Below are 24,664 nucleotides of genomic sequence, written 5' to 3'. Positions count from 1 at the left end.
GTGGTTGCCGTCCTCCCCGAGGCTGACCCGCAAGAAGATGGCGGATGGATCTTGCGGGGCCGCGCAGGAAAGGAGGTCCTCCTTTGGAGAGGCCGATCGGTGGGCCCCGATTGCGGGCCAGACCCCTTCGGAGGCCCGCCCCGGTGAAGGAACCCCCCTCCGCCCCCCACAGGCCATTCCCCAGCGTTCCCGCACAGTTCCCGCCGGCAGCGACCAGGTGTGGACGGCGCCGGCAGGAACCTGTCGTGTCGTAGTGGCTGCTCGGCCAATCTGGCCCACAGAATCGCCGCAAATGGCGAGCGGCGATTCTCCGAGCCGCTCGCCGCGATTCTCGCGGCACTGGTTTGGGAGGGTTGGGAGAATCGCATGCGGGTGTCGGGGAGGCGTGGTGCGACTCGCGCGGCGCCCCGGCGAATCTCCCGCCCGGCGTGGGGGGGGAGAATACCGCCCGAGATGTTGGAGGGGGACAGGAGGTTACGCGGGGATGCAGAATCAGCACTTTTAGACAGAAGGAGGGACCTAAAGGCATTTGATCGAATAGAATGGGGATCTATATCTATACGACCCAGGGCACCAGGTTTAAAGTGGGCTGTCAGCAGCAAGTGCAGCTGCATGGCTGTCTTGCCAGCTGCAGTGCTGCTGTTGCGTACCCATCCACCTCAACCCCACAGTCCACCTCCTGGTTACCCCCACTACTACCCCCAGCCCTGGCAGAAGCCCCCCCCGGCCAGTGTCACGGCTGACGGCGAAGTGTGGCGGTGCTGGACACTGTCCGTACGCCCTCTCTTTCTCTCTCAACAGCCATCACATCGGGTTCACGATTTGTGAGAGCACACGTGGACACGGGTGGGGGAGCTGCTATTCCACAGGGCAGCAACCAACTTTAGGTATTTGGGGGTGCAGGTGACTTGGGACGGGGGGGTTCTCCGTAGGTACAATCTTACTGGCTTGGTAGGGAGGGTGAAAGCGAATTTGGCAAGGAGGGATAGCCTCCCTCTGTCAGTGGCATGTCGGGTGCATGTGATTAAAATGAATGTGCTGCCACGATTTTTGATCTTATTTCAGAGCCTGCCGAACGTTTTGTTAAAGGAAGTGAATAAGCTGATCACCTTGTTTATTCGCAGGGGGAAGGTAGCCAGGAAGGTGGTTTTGCAGAGAGGGCGGCAGGCAGGGGTTTGGGCTTCCCAAACTGATTATATTACTATTGGGCGACGAATGCCGAAAAGTTGAGGTGTTGGGAGTCCCAGTGGGTTAGAATGGAGGAGAGTTTGTGTTGGGTGTCAGGGTTGAGGGCGTTGACAACATCGACATTCCAGATGGCCCCAGGTAAATACTCTGGGAGTCCGGTGGTGGTGGCAACGTTGAAGATTTGGAGGCAGTCAGCGCGCACCTTCTCTGCAACTGGATGTAAGCTCCGCATTCCACTCGATAGCCCAAGGTATACCATCTCTTTCATGTGGAAAATGCATTTGGTCCTTCGCAGTCGGATGCCAGACTCCGAAAACTGTCAAAGAACCTCCACCAGGTTTTCCAGATGTTCCTGTTCGGTCACTCTGGTGCCAGCACGTCATCTAAATACACCGCTACATTCAGAATGTTCTCCCACCATCCGCTGAAATATAGCACAGGCCAACAACACGCTGAAGAGCAACCTGGTATGCTCGGTGCATGTTGATCATGATGTAATGGCGGGACGCCAAGTCCATTTCAAGTTTCAAATATGCTTGACTCATATCAAGTTTAGTAAATGACAAGGACAGCACAGTGGCACAGTGGTTAGCACTGCTACCTCGCAGCGCCGGGTCACTGTCCGTTTGGAGTTTGCACATTCTCTCCGTGTCTGCTTGTGTCTCACCCCCACAACCCAAAGATATGCAGAGTAGGTGGATGGGCCACGCTAAATTGCCCATAAATTGGAGAAAAAAAAATTATTATTTTTTTAAGTTTAGTAAATGACAGTCCACCTGCGGGGCATCGGGTAGCGGGTTTCATGGTCGTCATTTGACCTTTTTATCCAGGTTTTTATTGAATTCAAGTTCCACCATCTGCCCTGGTGTGATTCGAACCCAGGTCCTGAGAGAATTACCCTAGGTCTCTGGCTTACTATTCCAGCAGCAATATCACTATGCCACTGCCTGCAAAAAGTAGCATACGTTCCAGTCTTTCCACATATTGTCCAATCTTCCAAATTGGTGTCAAACACATCTAGTCTTCCGAACAGAGACATGATAAATGAAGAGCCCAACCTTTATCCAGCAGCGCGGCTTGACCGACAGAGTTACTGCGTCAACAGAAAACAAATTGAACCCTCGTCACCAGTTTAATAGACCTAGAGAGAGTACACACCGAGTCGGAAAAGAAATAAAGTTTTATTGACAACACTATTATTTACATGAGACCCTAGCCGGGTCTTGTCATGATATGCACATCAGCATATCATGGTGCAATCACACACACACTGATGGACAGGTAGTTGGACCAACCAACACACACACAACATTGCAGCCAATCACCAGTGAGAGCACACGCACTATAAAACAGGGAACACCACAGTTCCCGCACATTCTACCAGGAGATAGCTCAGAGCACAGAGATCACAGCGTGCCACTCAGACATAGACCATGTGCTGAGTGCCTCACCAAGATAGTGATAGGGCTGGGTCCACAGGTTAGCTGGTGAAGCACGAACCTCAGCCAGCAGTTATTAGTTGTTATTGTTTAAGACAATAAAATAGAGTTGCATCATCTACAGCCGTGTTGGATCATTTGTGCATCGGAACACCCAACACGACAGGTCTCTTCTTACATCGGTACCCAAACTGGCCGACTTTATATAGGGGTTTAACTGCTCGTCGTTAGAGTTCCCAGCCCCTTTTAACGGGGGAGCTCGTATTCAGCGAGGCTCATGGGGAGTTTAATTATTGAAACTTTGTGCGGGTTACGAAATTATGACAATCATCCAATATAAAGAAAGAACATAAATCTGGCAATGAAAAAGAACAATTCAATGTTTTTGTGAAATGTCAAATCGAAAATCTTTCGAAGCAAGGTTTCTAAATGTAGAGTCGGCAGATTTTCAAGGGATCCACCAAATCATCATCATTCAAGAATAAAACTTTTTGATATACAACTTTTATGAGCGGTATATAAAAGAGCAAAGTTAATTACCATCGATGTCAGTGGCGCCCCATTTATTCCTAATAAGACACAAGTTCACTGTATTTTTTTAGCACCCTCAAACAAAGAACCTAATATAATAAATAAAAACAGAAATTCTGTAACTATTTCGCAGATCTGGCAGCATCTATTGAGACAGAAACAGTTAATGTACAGATGTACAGTTAAAAGAACAACCTAAAATAGCTTGATATCGGGGCAAACATAATAATAATAACATTGTATTGGATTTGGTTTATAGTTTAAGAACAGAAGACCGTAAGAAATAGGAGCAGGGGTAGGTCATTCAGCCCTTTGAGTCCTCTCCACCATTCAATCATATCATGGCTGATTTTCTGCTTCAATGGCCTTTCATTATGAATGAAAATCGCTTATTGTCACAAGTAGGTTTCAAATGAAGTTACTGTGAAAAGCCCCTAGTCGCCACATTCCGACGCCTGTTCGGGGAGGCTGGTACAGGAAATGAACCGTGCTGCTGGCCTGCCTTGGTCTGCTTTCAAAGCCAGCGATTTAGCTCAGTATGCTAAACCAGCCCCTACATTAGAATGTATCAGAACTGATCTGAGATTATGTCAGTGTAGGGTGTTGTTGCTCCTGATGTTGGAAGAGAGAAGGACCACTCCCTCTCCTCCCAAAGATTCACTGGTGTCAGTTTGAACCAGATTTTATTCCTGCTGCTTGTCATGTTTAAATGTGATTGATGTACCATCAATGACCACGAGACGAAATGGTGAAACTATTGAGGCTTTATTGCACTAGATGTTGAGATTCCTGCAGCTGGAACCAGAATGGAAGCAGCGCAGGAGAGCATACACTTTTTATATAGCGCCTGCTGGGAGGAGCCAGCAGGCTGGGATTTACTGTGTTAACTGTAGTATAGTGGCAGTACCATAATATACGTAGTGTGTTACCAGTGGTGTTTACCACATTCACCCCTGTTTAAAAAAAAGTCCAGCGGGGGTGAAAAACGTTACAGATTGAGTCTGGCTGGGGCTGTGACCCTCTGTTGCGATCGCCTCTGTCCTGGTTGTGGTGTGGGCGCCGATGTGGGTACCTGCGACTCCGGGAGCGTGTTGTCCTCTCCTACTTCACCCAGTAGTGAATCCGATGAGGGGACGGAAGTGATGGGGTGGGGGCTGCGGTGAGGGTCGCCGGTGGGAGGGTGAACGGCGCAGGGGCAGGGGAGGCAACCGGAGGGGGAGGGGATGGTGCCAGGTCGGGTGGTGGTGGTTGTGGGTGGGGACCCAGCGGGTGCCAAGTCCCGGAGGGAGACTGTATCCTGTCGCCCGTCATGATGTGCCACGTAGGCATATTGTGGATTTGCATGGAGGAGGAGGACTTTTTCGACAAGGGGATCCGATTTATGATTCCTCGCATGCTTCCGAAGGAGGACGGTCCCAGGAACTGTCAGCCAGGTTGGGAACGAGACCCCGGAGGTGGACTTCCTAGGGAAGGCAAACACACGTTCGTGAGGGATCTCATTAGTAGCAGTGCACAGGAGCGATTGGATGGCGTGGAGTGCATCGGGGAGGACCTCCTGCCAGTGGGAGACTGGGAGATTCCTAGACCGAAGGGCCAGCAGGACGGCCTTCCAGACTATCGCGTTCTCCTTCTCCTTCTCGTTTCCCCGGGGCTTGTAGCTGGTTGTCCTGCTCAAGGCGATGCCCTTGCTGAGCAGGAACTGGCGCAGCTCATCACTCATGAAGGAGGATCCCCGATTCTATGGATGTAGGTGGGGAAACTGAACAAGGTGAAGATGCTGTGTAGGGCCTTGATGACCATGGCAGACGTCATATCGGGGCATGGGATGGCGAATGGGAAACGGGAGTACTCATCAATTACATTGAGAAAGTACACGTTGCGGTCAGTGGAGGGGAGGGGCCTTTGAAGTCCATGCTAGGCGCTCAAAGGGGCGGGAGGCCTTGACCAGATGGCTGGTAGAAGTGCGGGCTTGCACTCCGCGCAGACTTGGCAGTCCCTGGTCACGGTCCTGACCTCGATGGAGTGGGGCAGGTTGCGGGCCTTGATAATATGGAAGAACCGGGTGACCCCCGGGGTGGCAGAGGTAATTGTGGAGAGCCCAGAGTCAGTCCACTTGTGCGCTGGCACATGTACCGCGGGGTAGGGCATCTGGGGGCTCATTGAGCTTCCCCGGGCGATACAAGATCTCGTAGTTCTAGATGGAGAGCTCGATCCTCCACCTCAAGATCTTGTCGTTCTTGATCTTGCCCCGCTGTCTATTGCTAAACATGAAGGCAACCGACCGTTGGTCAGTGAGGAGAGTGAATCTCCTGCCGGCCAGGTAATGCCTCCAATGTCGCACAGCTTCCACAATGGCTTGGGCCTCCTTTTCGACAAAGGAGTGCCGAATTTCAGAGGCATGGAGGGTCCAGGAAAAGAAGGCCACCGGCCTGCCCGCTTGGTTGAGGGTGGCAGCCAGAGCCAAGTCCGACGCATCGCTCGCCATCTGAAAGGGGAGGGTCTCGTCGACCGTGTGCATCGTGGCTTTGGCGATGTCCGCCTTGATGTGGTTGAAGGCCCGGCGGGCCTCAGCCATCAGGGGGAAAACGGTGGACTTGATGAGTGGGCGGGCCTTGTCCACATAATTAGGGACCCACTGGGCGTAATATGAGAAGAACCCCAGGCATTGTTTCAGGGCCTTGGGGCAGTGGGGGAGGGGGAGTTCCAGGAGGGGCCGCATGAGGTCGGGGTCGGGACCTAGGACTCCATTTTACACAACGTAGCCAAGAATGGCTAGGCGGGTGGTGTGGAAAATGCATTTCTCCTTATTGTAGGTGAGGTTAAGGAGTTTGGCAGTATGGAGGAATTTCTGGAGGTTCGCGTCGTGGTTCTGCTGGTCATGGCCGCAGATGGTGACATTATCTAGGTAAGGGAAGGTGGCCCGCAGCCCATACTGGTCAACCATTCGGTCCATCTTTCGCTGGAAGACTGAGATCACATTGGCGACGCCGCAGGGGACTCTAAGGAAGTGATAGAGGCGGCCATCTGCTTTGAACGCAGTGTATTGGCGGTCCTCCGGGCGGATGGGGAGCTGCTGATAGGTGGACTTCAAGTCAACTGTGGAGAAGACTCAATACTGCGCAATCTGATTGACTATGTCAGATATGCATGGGAGGGGGTACGCATCGAGCTGCATGTACCGGTTGATGGTCTGACTGTAGTCGATGACCATCTGGTGTTTCTCCCCAGTCTTAACTACCACCACTTGAGCTCTCCAGGGGCTGTTACTGGCCTCAATGACCCCCTCCCGCAGAAGCCGTTGGACTTCCAACCTGATAAAGGTCCTGTCCTGGGCACTGTACTGTCTGCTCCTCGTGGCGACGGGCTTACAGTCCGGGGTGAGGTTTGGGAAAAGTGAGGGCGGATCGACCTTAAGGGTCGTGAGGCCACATACGGTGAGGGGGGGCAGGGGTCCGGCGAACTTCAGAGTAAGGCTTTGGAGGTGACACTGAAAATCAAGACCTAGTTACAGGCAGTGCAGTGGTGGGGGAGGACGTAGAGTCTGAAGTTGCTGTACTCTATGCCCTGTACAGAGAGGGTCGTGACGCAGTACCCCAGGATTTGTATGGAATAGGATCCGGAGGCCAGGGAGATTTTCTGGGTGACGGGGAGGACCAGGAGGGAGCAGCGCCTTACCGTAGCAGGGTGGATGAAACTCTCTGTGCTCCCAGAGTCAAAGAGGCAGGTCGTCTCATGCCCGTTGATCCTTACAGTCGTCATAGCGGTCGCGAGGTTGCGAGGCCGATGCTGATTGAGGGTGATGGAGGCGAGCTGCGGAAGATGTTGGGAGTTGTTGGGCTGATCGGCAGTGGCGGAGGTATCGGCGGGCCGCGAACGGCCAGGCGAGCAGGGATCCTGAGGCGCGGTCCAAGATGGCGCCGAAGATGGCGGCGCCCATGGCGGACAACATCCAAGATGGCGGCACCCATGGACGCACGTGGGGTGCTGTAGCGATGCTGAGCCTGGAAACGGTAGCGACCGATCGGGCCTGGCAAACGGAGACAAAGTGGACCTTCTTGCCACACCGGTTGCAGGTCGCGCTCCGCGCTGGGCAGCGTTGTCTGGGGTGCTTGTTCTGGCCATAAAAATAACATTTGGGGCCTCCGGAGTTGGTAGGCTTGAAGCGTACAAGGATCGGAAGATGGTGGGGCCCAAGATGCCCACGAGCGTGCCGCGCGGTTCGAGGTGTAGGACTCTAGATTGAGGGAGGCCACTTCTAGGGAGTTGGCGAGCTGCACAGTCTCTGTAAGGTCGAGCGTACCCCCTTCCAATAACCACTGGGGAACGTAATTAGATTTAATGCCCGTGACATAGGCGTCTCTGATCAGCAGTTCTATGTGTTGGACTGCCGACACTGCCTGGCAATTACAGTTCCTACCAAGTATCCGCAGAGCATGCAAGAAATCATCCTGAGACTCCCCAGGGAGTTGCCGTCTCGTGGCCAGGAGGTGCCTGGCGAACATCTGATTCACAGTCCTGATGTACTGTCCTTTTAGTAGCGCCATCGCTTCCGTGTAGGTGGGCGCGTCCCGAATGAGGGGGAAAACTTGTGGGCTCACCCGTGAGTAGAGGATCTGGAGCTTCTGCGGGTTGGAGAGGGCTTCTGTGGATGCTCCGAGGTATCCTTTAAAGCAGGCTAGCCAGTGCTCGAAGGTGGATGTGGCGTCGGCTGCATGAGGGTTCAGCTCCAGGCGATCAGGCTTGATTAAGTCGTTCATCGCTAAAATTTTAGTGCAATAAATTGATGTACCATCAATGACCATGACACGAAATGGTGAAACTATTGAGGCTTTATTGCACTAGATGTTGAGCCTCCTGCAGCTGGAACCAGAATGGAAGCAGCGCAGGAGAGCATACACTTTTTATATAGCGCCTGCTGGGAGGAGCCAGCAGGCTGGGATTTATTGTGTTAACGTAGTACAGTGGCAGTACCATAATACACGTAGTGTGTTACCAGTGGTGTTTACCACAGTGATGAGCATAGCCACAGACCAGTGGGATTTGATGTCCATTTTGTGGGGTAAATGTGCTGAGAATTAATCAAAGGACATCAGTGCATGTTTGGCTGATTTCACATTTTGTTCTTTATTCAGATGGTTGTCCGTGGCAGCTGTTTACAAAAGCATTGATGACACAGGCGCCGACCAATCTGCCCCTGCCTGATCTGAGATCAGGGGTGGGATTCTTCCTCAGCAGGACCCTCCGCTTCGCCGGCAGCACACTCATTCCCGCGGATTTCCCAACAGCGCGGGGGTGCCCACAATGGGAAACCCCATTGGCAGGCTGCCAAGACAGAGGATCCTGCTGCCGGCTGGGGTGCCCCGCACCAGAAAACGGGTGTGATGGGACAGAGAATCCCGCCCCAAATCTCTTTGCTCATTTGGCAGGCATCTATGAACGTTAATCTTTTGTATTGGGAACTGAGCCTGGAGCTGAAGCGCACATTAGATATGCCGATCCTTCTGATTTTCTGTTGTGCTATCTTGCTGCCTACAAATGTACTGTTGCTTTTTACCATGTGAAAGGAAATCACTTTAAAAAAAAAAATAGTTGTATTGTATGATAGGAGATCCATGGAATTTTGATCACTCAAGAAAGGGGCCTCAGAAGGAAAAAGGTTGAGAAACCCCTGCTTTAAAATATTTGAGTAACACTGGTAACATCATAAATAAATGCAATTTGACGAAAGGTCTTGGGGGAGCTAAATTGTGTGTTTCTGAAATTAGTGTTTTTGCAAAATACTTCAACACTAACCTCATCATTCATGTAAGTAAGTAAATGTAAAGCAAGCAATTAAATTTATTTGTGATGAGTTGTGTTTGTAATGCAGTCCTGGGAATTTATTCCTTATGTATTTTCTGACCTTTGCATTTTGTGACTTACTGGTTGACTTTCAATGGCACTGCTTGCAGATTAAATTAAAAGCAGTACATTTTTGTCATTAAGTTGACTGCCTAGCATGTTTGACTCTGCATGCTCATCAACTGAGTTAGCGTCTTTAGAAGCCTAAGCTCTAAGCATAATTAACATTTTGATTAGAAACTGGATTTTCTGACTTCCGGATGCGGCGATGACCAGCTGAGTCGCACGTTTCGGCAGCTCCCGGTGGAACGGACTTTTGGGCTCTTAACGGCAAATAACACTGTGCAGTAATCCAGAAGGGAATCCCCCCTGGACACGGATGGAAAAAAGAGAGGAAAGTAGCCGGATTGCGGTGGATCCTCTAGAGCAGCAGCCAGGAAGGCAGGCACAAAGCAAGATGGCGTCGGAAGGAGGCAGTTTAATATGGGGCCCTGACCAACAAGAGTTCCTGCGGCGTTGCGTAGGTGAACTCAAAAAGGAGATGAAGAAGGAGCTGTTGGCCCCGATATTACAAGCGATTGAGGGGCGAAAGGAGGAGCAAAAGACCCAGGAACAGGAGCTTCGGGTCGTGAAGGCAAAGGCTGCTGAGAATGAGGACGACATACAGGGCCTGGTGGTGAAAACGGAGATCCACGAGGCACAACACAAAAGATGTGTGGAAAGGCTGGAGGTGCTGGAGAATAATGCGAGGAGGAAGAACCTAAGGATTCTTGGTCTTCCCGAAGGTGCAGAAGGGGCGGATGTCGGGGCATATGTGAGCACGATGCTGCACTCGTTAATGGGATCGGAGGCCCCGACAGGTCCGCTGGAGGTGGAGGGAGCCTATCGGGTTATGGCGCGAAGACCGAGGGCTGGAGAAATTCCTCGAGCAATAGTGGTGAGATTTCTCCAATATAAGGACAGAGAGATGGTCCTCAGATGGGCAAAGAAAACTCGGAGCAGTAGGTGGGAGAATGCGGTGATCCGCGTATATCAAGATTGGAGTGCGGAGGTGGCGAGAAGCTTTAATCGGGCCAAGGCGGTGTTGCATAAAAGGAAGGTCAAATTCGGAATGCTGCAACCGGCAAGACTGTGGGTCACACATCTAGGGAAACACCACTACTTCGAAACGGCAGATGAGGCGTGGACATTTACTGTCGAGGAGAAGCTGGAGTGAGCGGGCCAGAAAAAGAATGTTTGGGACAAAAGTGGGGGGGTGAATTTGTGGGATGAAGGGGGGAAAAGGGGGAAGAGAGGACTTCCCAAGTTGTTAAACCTGCGACCCTGTAACTTCTCTCTCTTCCCCATGTCATGGGGGAGGGAGTGAGGGAGGATGAGGAGCTGAGGGCGCCGGCCATGGGGGTGGGGCCAAAAGGGAAGCGCGGGCTTTGTTCCCGCGCTATGGTAATCATGGCGGGAACAGGGAAGCAGGAAGGAGGGGGCCTCGCACAGTGGGAACCGAGGTCACGGGGGGAAGCCGAGGTCGGCCAGAGTTTGCTGACTTCTGGGAGCAACATGGGGGGTGCAATTACGCTAGCTTGGGATCTAGCGGGGGAGGGGTGGGGGGGGGGTTAACTGGGTTGCTGCTGCTGGGGAGAAGGGGGAGCTGGTATGGGAGGGGGGGGTCGGGGCGGGGGGGCGCCGCCTGGGGGGGATACAGCTACGTGGGAACCGGGTGAGGAGCTGGATTGAAAAAGGAAATGGCTAGTCGTCAAGGGGGGGGGTAAAGAGCCCCCCAACTCGGTTGATCACGTGGAATGTGAGAGGGCTGAACGGGCCGATTAAGAGGGCACGGGTACTCGCACACCTAAAGAAACTTAAGGCAGATGTGGTTATGCTTCAGGAGACGCATCTGAAGCTGATAGACCAGGTTAGACTTCGCAAAGTATGGGTGGGGCAGGTGTTTCATTCGGGGCTAGATGCAAAAAACAGGGGGGTGGCCATACTAGTGGGGAAGCGGGTAATGTTTGAGGCAAAGACTATAGTGGCGGATAGTGGGGGCAGATACGTGATGGTGAGTGGCAAACTGCAAGGGGAGGCGGTGGTATTAGTGAACGTGTATGCCCCGAACTGGGATGATGCCAATTTTATGAGGCGTATGTTAGGACGAATCCCGGACCTAGAAGTGGGGAAGTTGGTAATGGGTGGAGACTTTAATACGGTGCTGGACCCAGGGCTGGACAGATCGAGGTCCAGGACCGGAAGGAGGCCGGCTGCAGCTAGGGTGCTTAAGGATTTTATGGAGCAGATGGGAGGAGTAGATCCCTGGAGATTTAGTAGACCTAGGAGTAAGGAGTTTTCGTTTTTCTCCGATGTACACAAAGTATTTTCACGAATAGATTTTTTTGTTTTGGGAAGGGCACTGATCCCAAAGGTGACGGGGACGGAGTACACGGCTATAGTCATCTCGGATCATGCTCCACACTGGGTGGACCTGGAGATAGGGGAAGAAAAACAACAGCTTCCACCCTGGAGAATGGACATGGGATTATTGGCAGATGAGGGTGTGTGTTTAAGGGTGAGGGGGTGTATTGAAGGGTACTTGGAACTCAATGATAATGGGGAGGTACAGGTGGGAGTGGTCTGGGAGGCACTGAAGGCAGTGGTTAGAGGGGAGCTGATATCTATTAGGGCACATAAAGGAAAGCAGGAGGGTAGGGAAAGGGAGCAGTTGTTGAAAGAACTTCTGAGGGTGGACAGACAATACGCGGAGGCACCGGAGGAGGGACTGTACAGGGAAAGGCAAAGGCTACATGTAGAATTTGACTTGTTGACTACGGGTAATGCAGAGGCACAATGGAGGAAGGCACAGGGTGTACAGTACGAATATGGGGAGAAGGCGAGTAGGTTGTTGGCCCACCAACTGAGGAAAAGGGGAGCAGCGAGGGAGATAGGGGGGGGTAAGAGATGAGGAGGGAGAGATGGAGCGGGGAGCGGAGAGAGTGAATGGAGTGTTCAAGGCATTTTATGAAAGATTATATGAAGCGCAGCCCCCGGACGGGAAGGAGAGAATGATGTGCTTCTGGATCAGCTGGAATTTCCTAAGGTGGAGGAGCAGGAGAGAGTGGGGCTGGGAGCACAGATTGAGACGGAGGAAGTAGTGAAAGGGATTGGGAGCATGCAGGCGGGGAAGGCCCCGGGACCAGACGGATTCCCAGTTGAATTCTATAAGAAATATTTGGACTTGCTGGCCCCGCTACTGATGAGAATCTTTAATGAGGCGAGGGAAAGGGGGCAGCTGCCCCCGACTATGTCAGAGGCAACGATATCGCTCCTCCTAAAGAAGGAAAAAGACCCGCTGCAATGCGGGTCATACAGGCCCATTTCCCTCCTGAATGTGGATGCTAAGATTCTGGCCAAGGTAATGGCAATGAGGATAGAGGATTGTGTCCCGGGGGTGGTCCATGAGGACCAAACTGGGTTTGTGAAGGGGAGACAGCTAAATACAAATATACGGAGGCTGCTAGGGGTAATGATGATGCCCCCACCAGAGGGGGAAGCGGAGATAGTGGTGGCGATGGATGCCGAGAAAGCATTTGATAGAGTGGAGTGGGATTATTTGTGGGAGGTGTTGAGGAGATTTGGCTTTGGGGATGGGTATATCAGGTGGGTACAGTTGCTGTATAGGGCCCCGATGGCGAGCGTGGTCACGAATGGACGGGGGTCTGACTATTTTCGGCTCCATAGAGGGACGAGGCAGGGATGTCCTCTGTCCCCGTTATTGTTTGCATTGGCGATTGAACCCCTGGCCATAGCACTGAGGGGTTCCACGAAGTGGAGGGGAGTACTTAGGGGGGGAGAAGAACACCGGCTATCTCTGTATGCGGATGATTTGTTGCTATATGTGGTGGGCCCGGCGGAGGGGATGCCAGAGATAATGCGGATACTTGGGGAGTTTGGGGATTTTTCAGGGTATAAACTGAACATGGGGAAAAGTGAGTTATTTGTGGTGCATCCGGGGGAGCAGAGCAGAGAGATAGAGGATTTACCGTTGAGGAAGGTAACAAGGGACTTCCGGCACCTGGGGATCCAGATAGCCAAGAATTGGGGTACATTACATAGGCTTAATTTAACACGGTTGGTGGAACAGATGGAGGAGGATTTCAAGAGATGGGACATGGTGTCCCTGTCATTGGCAGGTAGGGTGCAGGCGGTTAAAATGGTGGTCCTCCCGAGATTCCTTTTTGTGTACAAGTGCCTCCCGGTGGTGATCACGAAGGCTTTTTTCAAAAGAATTGAGAAGAGCATTATGAGTTTTGTGCGGGCTGGGAAGACCCCGAGAGTGAAGTGGGGATTCTTGCAGCGTAGTAGGGACAGGGGGGGCGGCTGGCACTACCGAGCCTAAGTGAGTACTACTGGGCCGCCAATGTTTCAATGGTGTGTAAGTGGATGGGAGAAGGGGAGGGAGCGGTGTGGAAGAGATTGGAGAGGGCATCCTGCAGGGGGACTAGCCTGCAAGCAATGGTGACGGCGCCGTTGCCGTTCTCACCAAAGAAATACACCACAAGCCCGGTGGTGGTGGCTACATTGAAAATTTGGGGGCAGTGGAGACGGCATAGGGGAGGGACGGGAGCTTCGGTGCGGTCCCCGATAAGAAACAATCATAGGTTCGTTCCGAGGAGAATGAATGGGGGATTTGGAGCATGGCAAAGAGCTGCGTTAGTACAACTAAGAGATCTATTTGTAGATGGGACGTTTGCGAGTCTGGGAGCGCTGACGGAGAAATATGGGTTGCCCCAAGGGAATGCATTTCGGTATATGCAATTGAGGGCTTTTGCGAGGCAACAGGTGAGGGAATTCCCGCAGCTCCCGACGCAGGAAGTGCAGGATAGAGTGATCTCAGAGACATGGGTGGGGGAACGGTAAGGTGGCGGACATATACAGGGAGATGAGGGACGAGGGGGAGATCATGGTAGATGAGCTGAAAGGGAAATGGGAAGAAGAACTGGGGGAGGAGATTGAGGAGGGGCTGTGGGCTGATGCCCTACGTAGGGTAAACTCATCGTCCTCGTGTGCCAGGCTAAGCCTGATACAATTTAAGGTGCTACACAGGGCGCATATGACTGGAACACAGCTTAGTAAATTTTTGGGGGTAGAGGATAGGTGTGCGAGATGCTCGAGAGGCACAGCGAATCACACCCACATGTTCTGGTCATGCCCGGCACTACAGGGGTTCTGTGTGGGGGTGGCAAAGGTGCTTTCGAAGGTGGTGGGGGTCCGGGTCGAACCAAGCTGGGGGTTGGCTATATTTGGGGTTGCAGAAGAGCCGAGAGTGCAGGAGGCGAGAGAGGCTGACGTGTTGGCCTTTGCGTCCCTTGTAGCCCGGCGCAGGATATTGTTAATGTGGAAGGAAGCTAAACCCCCGGGTGTGGAGACCTGGATAAACGATATGGCAAGGTTTATAAAGTTAGAACGGATTAAGTTCGTGTTAAGGGGTTCGGCTCAGGGGTTCACCAGGCGGTACCTCACAGAAAGATAAAGGGAATGGAAAAGAAGTAGACAACAGCAGCAACCCAGGGGGGAGGGGGGGAGGGAGGGAGGGAGGGGGGGGAGGGAGGGGGGGGAGGGAGGGAGGGGGGGGGGGAGGAATCGGACGGACTCTCAGGGATGTTATTGTATATGTATAGGTATTTGGTATATGTAATTGTATATTGGATTGTTGGATTGTATTTTTGGAGAGTATTTATTTTGGACAAGGCAGTTGCCATTTAGTTTTGTTTTTTGTTTTTGTTTATATATTACTTATTTATTTGTTTAAATCTGGCCACGGTTATTTATATTGCTTTATTGTTGTGTAAAAGAAACACTACGTATTGTTATGTTTGGCCAAAAAACTTGAATAAAATATATATTTTTTAAAAGAAACTGGATTTTCTAATAATGTAATCATGAAATACATAGTTATTTGTACAGTCATTTGAAATTGAGCAAAAACTCAACATATGTTTACTCATTCAAATTTGCAAGTATTTATTAGTAAGGCATAGTTCATTTCTATCATTGAATTATGTCTATGTACTCATTTTGCAGGCTACTAATTTTGAAACAGCCTCAGAGGAAAGCGACGGATCTGATGAGGAAGATGAGGAGAACATTGAGGATATGTTAGCAGATGAATTTAGCATAGACGAGGAAGAGGAAGATGAAGAGGAGGAAGAAGAGAATGATGCCATTGACCGGATGAAAACTGAAATTGTAGAAAAATACGATGCAGATCAAGACAGGATATTTGTATATCGGGTACATATATACTGCTGACATAGTTCATTCCTTATCTTAATGAGGCAATTTTCAGCTAAATATCTGTCTTTCAAATTCACCATTCAAAATTATAACTGAGAGATTATATTACAGCTATAACGAATGCATTGCTGAAGAAGACACTTTGTCAAAGCTTTTCATCTTGCACTCATTGGCACAATTTTTAAAAATTAATTTCTGGGAAGTGGGCATCGCTGAGTAAACCATAATTTATTGCACACCCCGGTTGGTCTTGAGAAGGTGGTGGTGAGTGCCTTCTTGAAATACTGTAGTCCCTGAGGTATTGTTACATCCACAGTGCTGTTGGGGAGGGAATTCCAGGATGAGTTCTAATAACCAAAGGAAGTGAATCTTTAAATTTGTCTTAAAATATTGCCTCTAAGTGCTTTGTACGTCCCTTCTTCCTTTGGTGCCCGTATCCATATGAATCTACATTTCCCCCTTGAATTCAATTTAGGTCTGCCCAGGCTGTTTTCTTGCACTTTGAAATTTCTGCCTGTACACCTCAGAAACCAACTTATATGCCCGAAGGATAGATTTCTTTCCTGCATCATACTCTACAGATACCTCTTCTGATAAAGACACACATACCTCACTCGCCCTACCTGCCAGTCTACTTTGTAAAAGTAATATCAACATTTATTTTGGCCATTTCATTCGTTTAGCTACCTTTTCAAAAGAACTAAAGAATGCTTCCACATCCTTTTCCTCAAATTTTGTAAGAGTTTGTATAAATTTAAACATTTCCCCACTGAGTTCTTGTCGAGAAACGTGTTCTCGCTCACCTTCCTCTGATGTCTCTTTTCAATTGCCAGCATTTTAAATTGCAATTCTTTGTTTCTCTCCTTTTATCTTTCTTCGGGCAGTACAGTGGCACAGTAGTTAGCACTGCTACCTCACAGCACCAGGGACCCAGGTTCAATTCCAGTCTTGGGTGACTGCTTGTGTGAAGTTTGCACATTCTCCCTGGGTCAGCGTGGGTTTCCTCCAGGTGCTCCAGTTTCTTCCCACAATCCAAAGATGTGCAAGTTAGGTGGATTGACCATGCTAAATTGTCCCTTAGTGTTCAAAGATGTGCAGGTCAGGTTAAGGGATTCCGTGGATAGGGTGGGGGAGGGAAGTGCCCTTTCAGAGGGTGGTGCAGACACGATGGACTGAATGGCCTCCTTCTGCACTGTAGGGATTTGATGATTCTATGATTCCCTTGCTAACTTTGCCATTTTCAATTCAAGTTGTTTTCATTTCCATTTAACTTAGAAAGAGAAGAAAAGGAAAAAAACTTTTATATTTTGAATTGTTTCATTTGTAATTGAATTTTTGAAAATTCAGTTACCTCACCTTTTGGAGAACTTGGTCTCTCAGGCACCCTTTGCAATTTTAAATGCTTAGCTTTTCTTGCTGCACAATACAGCGTAAAATGGCACCATTCCCATCAGTGGGTCAAAAGCCACTTAATATGCCCGAAATCGGACTTAGCCATTTTCGAGGGTGATTTTGATGATGAGACTGTGATGGAGGCAGGTTCAATTGAAGCATTCAAGATGGAATTGGATTATTATCTGAAAAGGAAGAATATGTGGGGTTATGGGGAGAAGGTAAGGAGTGGCAAGGAGTGAATTGCTCTGTCAGAGGCCCAATGTTGGCCTCCTTCTTGCTGAGACCATTCCATGTGAGTATTAACCAAAACTATTCTCTTGTATCTTCCTTGCTTCACTGGGAAAATGGCCATTGTCTCCACAAGAAAATATGTTGCTTTTTCCCTTTCTTTCTAATTACAGCTACTTGAAAGTGTTTTTCAGCCATGATTTTGTTTTAGTCGACATAAAGGGTTTGATTTTCAGCCCTCTCTCTCCAACCTTGAGAAACATGCGCGACTCAAAATCTGGAGAGAATCGCAAAACGTGATTCTCTCTGGCATGATTGGGATTTGCAATTCACTTCCCTTTGCCAATGGAGTAATGTGAATCAGGTCGCGGGATCCCAGAAGTCTCATTTTTAATACATTTGCATGTCATTAGCGAGCACCCACTCCAAACCTTCACCCTCATAGAATATTTACCAGGCGCGGCGTCACGCTGGCGTCATTTACAACAGGTCTACATCAATATGAACTCCTGGAGGTCAGCGCTCAGCCAGCCATTAATCGCCAGGCTCTTCACTGCTAAGGGTATGCCGGAGAGGATGTGGGAACACAGATATGTTCAACTCAGGGCTGGGTCTAGGGGGCCAGTCTCTCAATCTCAGGAGGAGGGATCTCCAGCAGGCCTTACCTTTGGGATGCTCCTTGCTTTAAGGGGTTATGGCGGCTGGCATTCAGGCATCGTTTCCTGTATCTTCCTTGCTGGGCATGTGCCCAATCACTGCCGAGGGAGTGCCGTCTTTAGTGGGAGCTGGCATTTGGGTGGGAGGAGGTGAATAAAGAAGTTCAGCACTAGGAGAAACTGTTACTGATCTCGGTGGGGTACCATGAAAGGCCAGACTGCAAAGGCAGACTAGGGTTCTCAGGAATGAGTTGCATCCCCACCTCATGAAGAATGCCGATCCTCTCACATGGGGAAGCACAACTGAACTGTGATTACAGCCCCAAACTCAGGCAGTAGTCTGAGGACCAATGGGCTAAGCGTTCTAAGTTGCTTTAGACTACACTCCCTTCCTAGTTTTATAAAAAAACTTTTGTTATGGTTTTGTTTGCACTTCAGTCACGTTCCTTATCGAGCCGGCATTTCTACTGCTTGTGATAGAGCAGCAGCAGAGACAGGGATGACTTGCTGCACGTGACCAGGACCAGCGCCACACAGGGCGGTGGGGGGCGGGGGGCTCATAGCTGTTCTGGGAGCTGCACCATAGAGGAACAGCCCCGTTTGAGATAGTATCGGCAAAGGGTTTCCTGATTCTACCTACAGATGTCAGCTTGCAAGAAAGGTATGGCAACAATAATAGGTCATTTTAATGTGCACATAGACTGCAGGAATCAAATTGGCAAGGGTAGCCTGGAGCCAGAGTTCATTGAATGCATTAGAGATTGTTTCCTGGAACTAACCAGGGAGGAGGCTACTCTCAATTTGGTATTGTGTAATGAGAAGGGATTAATTAATGACCTCATAGTTAAGGATCCACGAGGGAGTAGTGACCATTGTAAGGTAGAATTCAAGATTCAGTTTGGGGGCGAGAAAATGGAGTCCCACACTAGTGTTCTGGTATAAAACAAAGGAAATTACGTTGGCTTGAGGACAGATTAGGCCCGAGTAGACTAGACAGGAAGGCTAAAAGGTAGAACAGCTGATGGCCAGTATCTGTTGTTTAAGGAGATATTCGATTCCTCGCAACTAACTGTATCCCAGTGACAAAAAGAGATGGTAAGAGGGGTAAAAAAACATCCATGGCTAAACAAGGAGGTCAAGGACATTATAAAGACAAAAACTAAATTATATCATATTGCAAAGGCCATAGATACATAAATACAAAGAAGATAGGAGCAGGAGGAGAACTTTTGGCCTTTCGAGCCTGCTCCGCCATTTATCACGATCATGGCTGATCATCCAACTCAAGAGGCTAATCCTCGGAGCCATTCCCTGCACCCCCCCCCCCCCCCCCCCCCCGATACCTGGCGCTGCCAGTCCTCGAGGCCCGCTCTGATATTGACCAGGGTCTGTAAGTTAGCGGCCATGGATCTCAGGGAGTTGGCCATCCCTTTGTGGGTCTGTGGGCCAGCACCTGGGCAATGATGCCGATGCTCCCAGCAATGGCCTGCTGAGACTGGGCCACAGTGAGGAGTGCCACTGCAATCTGCAGCTGGCTTTGGCTCGTTGTTGCCTGTGAGTGGGCAGCCCTGTCCTGGGCCACGGACGCCGCATGCACAGAAAGCCCCAGGCCTTGCACAACCTGACCCATGCCCAACATCGTCGCCCCCATTGCCTCCACCGGGGACGCCACCCGTGCGGTTTCGGCCTGGGTGGCAAGCATGACCGGCACCATTTCCTGCTCCTGCTAGCGGATGCACTCCTCCACCTGCATCTGCAGGTGCTGGAAACCGACCGTCATCCCTTCTCTCGTCCCTGGGTCTCTGACTGCATCGGGTCTATGGGTGAGTGTGGAACCCAGGACCCGTCTGGGCTGAAGCTGGTTGCTGGGTCCGGTCTGCCCTCCGACTGTCCGGCCCCTTGACTGCTCGTACCTCCACCTGCTGTACCAGAGTGGCTGTGTGGTGCTCACCAGTGAGTGTCCCAGGAGCCTCAACATTAAAGAGACCAACCGAGGTGATAGTCTCTGTGATGGTGGAGGGTGAAGGAGATAGCTGTGACGGTAGGTCTAGGTCTGTGTCCTCATTAGAGGCAAAGTCCGGGATCTCCTGTGTCGATCCGTGGTGCGATGGTCCCTGTGTGTCCATCCCCTGTGTCTCCATCCCCTGTGAGTCCGTCCTTTGTGTGTCCGTCCTCTGCATCCCTGTGTCCTGGGTCTCCGTGTTGGGCACAGGGCTGCTGTGACGGCTGCCCTCCCCATCGTTGCCTGCGTCCCTGGGGGCAGATGGTGGGGAGGCATTGGATGGGCCAGGACCACTGCCGGCTGCTCTTGTAAGACACAAGACAGCATGTATGGTTAGACAGGCGGACGGGGGTGAGGGGCTGGGATGAGGGGCTGGAGTGAGGGGCTGGGTGAGGAGCTGGGGCCAGGCAGGGGGGTCTCACTTGGTGACGCGCCTCTGATCTCGGAATCGGCAACCTCCCGGTCTTCAGGTCCGCCAGCGAGGTCCACTGCCCTCTGCTCATGCGTGGTGAGGGGGCACATACAGGTGCACCCCCTCCGGTTTTCTCCCGCTCCCTGCGGTTATGGGCATTCGTCTTCTGGAGTGGGGCACACAAACATCAGCAGTGTTTGGTGGTCCGACGCATGCAGTCCAGCGGTTGGGTCTATGATGGCATAAGTGCACAGGGCACCCGGCCAATGTGGCTGGCATGGGTAGGTGCAGCTATGTTAGTCAGGTGGTGGTTGAACTTCCCCCTGAGTGGGGGGGAAACGGGGTCACATGTGTTGGGGTAGAGGGGTTGGTGCCAGGGGCACAGTGCTGGGTACTCACCCTGGCTGCCCTGAGTAGGTCGTGCAGCTTCTTGCGTCACTGGTCGCCTGTCCTGGGTGTCGGCCCGACAGCGCTGACGGCAGCGCCCACCTCCCACCACAAACGCTGAAAGATGTTGGGTGGGGTCGTGCGGCTGGGCCAGGGGTACAGAGCCCCTCTCCTCTGCTCCACGGGTTCAGGAGCGTGTGCTGGTCAGCATCCCGGAACCTTGCGTTATGTGGCGGGCAGCCATCTGTGTGTGGGGGGTCGGGTTATTTAAATGCGCCGCGGCGCCGCGTATCGGACGCTGATCTAGGGCCGCTCCCCCGCGCTTCTCATGGAGCCCGTGCTGGCCCCTTGTGGGCCGCAGAATCGGTGCGGTATGGGGCCCGTTGACGCAGTCATAAAACGCTCCAGTATTTACAACGGTGTCAACACTTAGCCCCTTTATCAGAGAATCCCACCCAGGGTGCATTTCACATGGCGGTGCAGACTTGATGGACTGGAAGGCCTTTTCTGCACTGTATTTTTCTGTGATTCTGTGTGTAGCTCCAACAACATTCAAGGAGCCGGACACCATCCAGGAAAAAGCAGCCCACTTGACCAGCATCCTATCCAACACCTTGAACATTCACTCCTTCCACCATCAACGCACAGCGGCAGCAGCGTGTGCACTGCAGCAAGTCACCAAGCTTCCTTTGACAACACCTCCCAAATCCACGACCTCCACCTGCTAGAAGGACAAGGAGAGCAGTTGCATGGGAACAGCACCACCTACAAGTTGCCTCTACTTCACACCCCATTGCTGTGTCTTCACTGCAGATGGGTAAATGTCCTACCATTGCTTTCCTAACTACCCCATATGGACTGCAGCAGTTGAAGAAGGTGATACCACCACTTTCTCAAGGGCACTTAGGGATGAGCACACAAATGCTGGCCTTGCCAATAACACCCACATCCCATGTCAGAAACACAATGAGCGGTGATGTGAATTTGGAGTGAGCAGAAGGTTCAATTACCCTCGTGGTGAGGATGAGATAGTTCACCTGTTTCCTGCACTGCAGAGCTGTCCTCGTTTAGACCCCAAGGACACTAACCACCATGGTGACCTCCTTCCAGACTGCTGTGTTCACATCAGTGGGCGTCCAGCTGCCATCCCTCGGAAATAGGCCTTTCCTGGACAGCCTGGAAGATATTCCCTCGGGCGGAATCGCTGAAGTCTGGGGTTGGAGTTTGCTGTTTTCTTATTGACCTTTTTCTCCTAAAGTCCTGACGCGATGAATAAATGACTGTCCAGGTGCTTTTTAAATATGGCATCTAGGCACGAGAGCGGAGCATGCAACTTCCTGCCCGCCCACCATGAGACTGTATTGTGGTGAATGTATTGCTGTGACAATTCACCATGTGCATATCTGTATTACGCTGTTGCCCATGTGGGCTCCACCTATGGACCATTGTAAGGTATTACCTATGATGCAGCATGTTGGGGCCTGTGTGGGCTCCATATGGGTATAAAGAGCAGTCGAACTGTAGGCGGCTCACACTAACAGGTCAGTCGCAGGCAGGCATTGTTCTAGTTGATTAAAGTCACAGTTTACTTCTACTCCTGGTTTCGTGTGAATTAATGGTCGCATCAATTTAATCAACTACAACGCCACTATGGAATCGGCCCTCAAACCTGACCGACTGGAACTCGATCCACAGGCTGCAGAGGCGAAAGAGATTTTTTTCGCACTGGCTCTGCAGTTTCAAGGCCTACCTCGCCACCTCCTCCCCGCCTTTCGTCACCGATGAACAGAAACTGAGTTGTTGCTCTCTTTGGTTGGTTCTAAATATGGCGGTCAATATGGTCGCCTTCCTTAATTCAAATTACGTTTGCTCTAGAGTCGCCAGGTATCTTTCGATACCGCCACAAGGTTCAAACCCGAATACTGATCAAAGACTCGATACACCAGTAAGTTAGTTCAAAGTCAATGCTTATTTATTTACACACACAGTTAAATATACTCATGCACAAAACTCTACAGACTAAACTATCACTACTGCTAAAGCCTATACTTAGCTTCGGGTGCCCACTCAGTCAGAGGAACAATGGCCGTGTTCGGTTCTGAGGCTGCTGGGGTCAAACTGGTACAGGGGAACAACTAAGGTCGTCTGTCTGGTAGCGTGCATTGGCCTTGGACTTACTTGCTTCTGGTGCAGCTGATGGACAGGTCTCTCCTCGGTTAGAGCCGGGTCCAAGAGAACCCGGGGGCTCCTTCTTATACCCAAAGGGGCTTCGCACTCTTTTGGGAGGGCCTTGAACTTGGCCCCAATCAATTGGGCCGTTTCTTGATCATTCATATTGATCTCGTCCAATAAAGGGGTGGTGCCCTGATGGCTGGGCGTGTCCTAGGTGGCCGTTGGCCTGCTTTGTTTCTGTCTCCTCTGGTGCCGGGGTGTCTGCCTTAGTATCGGTTACTCAAATGTTACTCTTTTCTTCCAGGAGATGTGCCATTAGTATGCTAATGGACCTACAGTTTTGGTCTTGTCTGGGAGCTGCGGCTCCAATGTACAGACAAACCCTGAACCTGCTTGTTTTCTCAATATTGTCCATTTTCCCTGCAATCTTTGCAAAGTGTCCATTTTGTAATCGGGAAGTGGCTATCCCAGGTGGCTACACACCCTCCTTGTGATCCTCAACGTGAAGTGTGAAGGATCACATTACCGTGTCGTCTTCATTCTCTGACCAAGCTGGGCACCCATAAGCACTTCACAGGCTCTATGCTGCCCTATCCTATGAATTGCAATTTTTACCTAAAATCATTTTACATACATACACCATTATAAAACTCTACAGGGCGCTATGACATTCAGGCGTGCATTACAAAATAAAAAAACTGGAACCTCTAACTATCCTCAATAAACTATCCTCACTCAAACAATCAAAAATAATCTACAACACTTTAAACTGTACAAATAGCAGCAATACAAGTTTCTCTGGCTTGGCAGTCAACCACAGAGGTTTACATTTCTTTATTGAACGAACAAAACACACACAAAGAAAAACGGATGCACTTTCATTCATTTAAAGGGGTTGGGGGGTTTGTTGGAGTCCAAAAATAGGGGACCTAAACGTGTATACCGGGGTGCGAGAGCGGGAGGCTCTCCTTCGCCATTTCCTGAGTCTAGGTGTCTGCACGACACTGCAGAGTATCGCCAGTACTAAGAGTGATTCTACTATGTAAGATAGTGAATACCAGGTTATAAACTTGTCACACCAGGTCGGGGTGTCGGTAACTGTTTCGGGGGTAATTATCTCAGGGTTTAGTGTATGGCAGGGGTGGGAATCATTCACGGCCTGTGTGGTAGGGGTCAGGGGGTAGCGTCCGCGCGCAACTGAAGGGATCCCGCTAAGATCCAGGTGAAAAGCATGAAGGTTGTCTTCATCTTTCCTTTTGTCAGTCTTCTTCCTCTGGGGTTCCTGAGGTTCCGGAGTTCTATGGACACGAGCATAATATCTGTTATTATCTTGCTTAAGATCTCGTATATCTATCTGTCTGTCCTTTGTTGCCAATTTACCATTATAATTGGTCACCATCTGTGACTCCCTCATTTTTTTTAAAACCGAATATGTGGACAAGACATCTGAGAAAAATACTGACACAGTGTGAGCCGTCTCGCAGCCTGTGCGATCTACCATACTCGTGTTTGAGGATGTAAATAGCATACGGAAGCAACCTAAGGGTCGCCAGAAACAAACAAAAGAATTTTGAACTAAAAGTGCCAAAATGGGGTGTGTATGGGCACAAACAGCATTTAACATGTACATTAAACGAATAAACATATGACAAACATGGTGCAGGTTCCATCAGAAAGGACACCATATCTCTCCATCGGTTCCTTTTTACCATCATGTGGACACCTCATTGCTCAGTAGCGAAAGGGTCGCAAAGGGATTCGTTTGGTGGGAGTCAGACTCTATGTCATCATCTTCTCCCGGCTGCCATACTCTTGACTGGAATAGTTTGGCTGAAGCTGCTTGGGGCGAATTGGGGTCCATCTCATCATTCCGGATGAGCCTGAACTAATTGTCTCCGTGCCAAAATCGTGTGTCGAGGTTGGAGCTACTGGGTTTTAATCCGTAATCGTCGGGCGGTGGGTCTGAGTCAGGGGCCTTGATATACGTAATTTTGAAGGGGTCACTGGAATCGTGCTCGGATTCGCTGGGAGTGGGGTCTGGTGCAGGGGTGTAATCATAACGTGGTGTGCTGTGGCTGTCGTCATTGCTATCGCTATCACTGTCGCTGTCGCTGCTGGTTGAAGGAAGGGA

The 24,664-nt window shown here is 50.7% G+C and overlaps 1 protein-coding gene across 3 annotated transcripts in view; it reads left to right on the top strand.

Moving 5' to 3' along the window:
* The window catches only part of ak9 (adenylate kinase 9), a 544,334-nt gene that overhangs the window by 385,294 nt on the left and 134,376 nt on the right, over positions 1–24,664 (top strand). For all 3 annotated transcript variants that reach the window (XM_072499993.1, XM_072499992.1, XM_072499994.1), the window contains exon 28: positions 15,069–15,278. In XM_072499993.1, coding sequence (XP_072356094.1) covers positions 15,069–15,278 — 210 coding nt within the window. The remainder of the gene's footprint in view (positions 1–15,068; positions 15,279–24,664) is intronic.

The sequence above is a fragment of the Scyliorhinus torazame genome, chromosome 4 (genome assembly GCF_047496885.1).
Source record: "Scyliorhinus torazame isolate Kashiwa2021f chromosome 4, sScyTor2.1, whole genome shotgun sequence".
In the NCBI taxonomy this organism is placed as follows: domain Eukaryota; kingdom Metazoa; phylum Chordata; class Chondrichthyes; order Carcharhiniformes; family Scyliorhinidae; genus Scyliorhinus; species Scyliorhinus torazame.
This window is presented reverse-complemented; position numbering and strand designations above follow the sequence as displayed.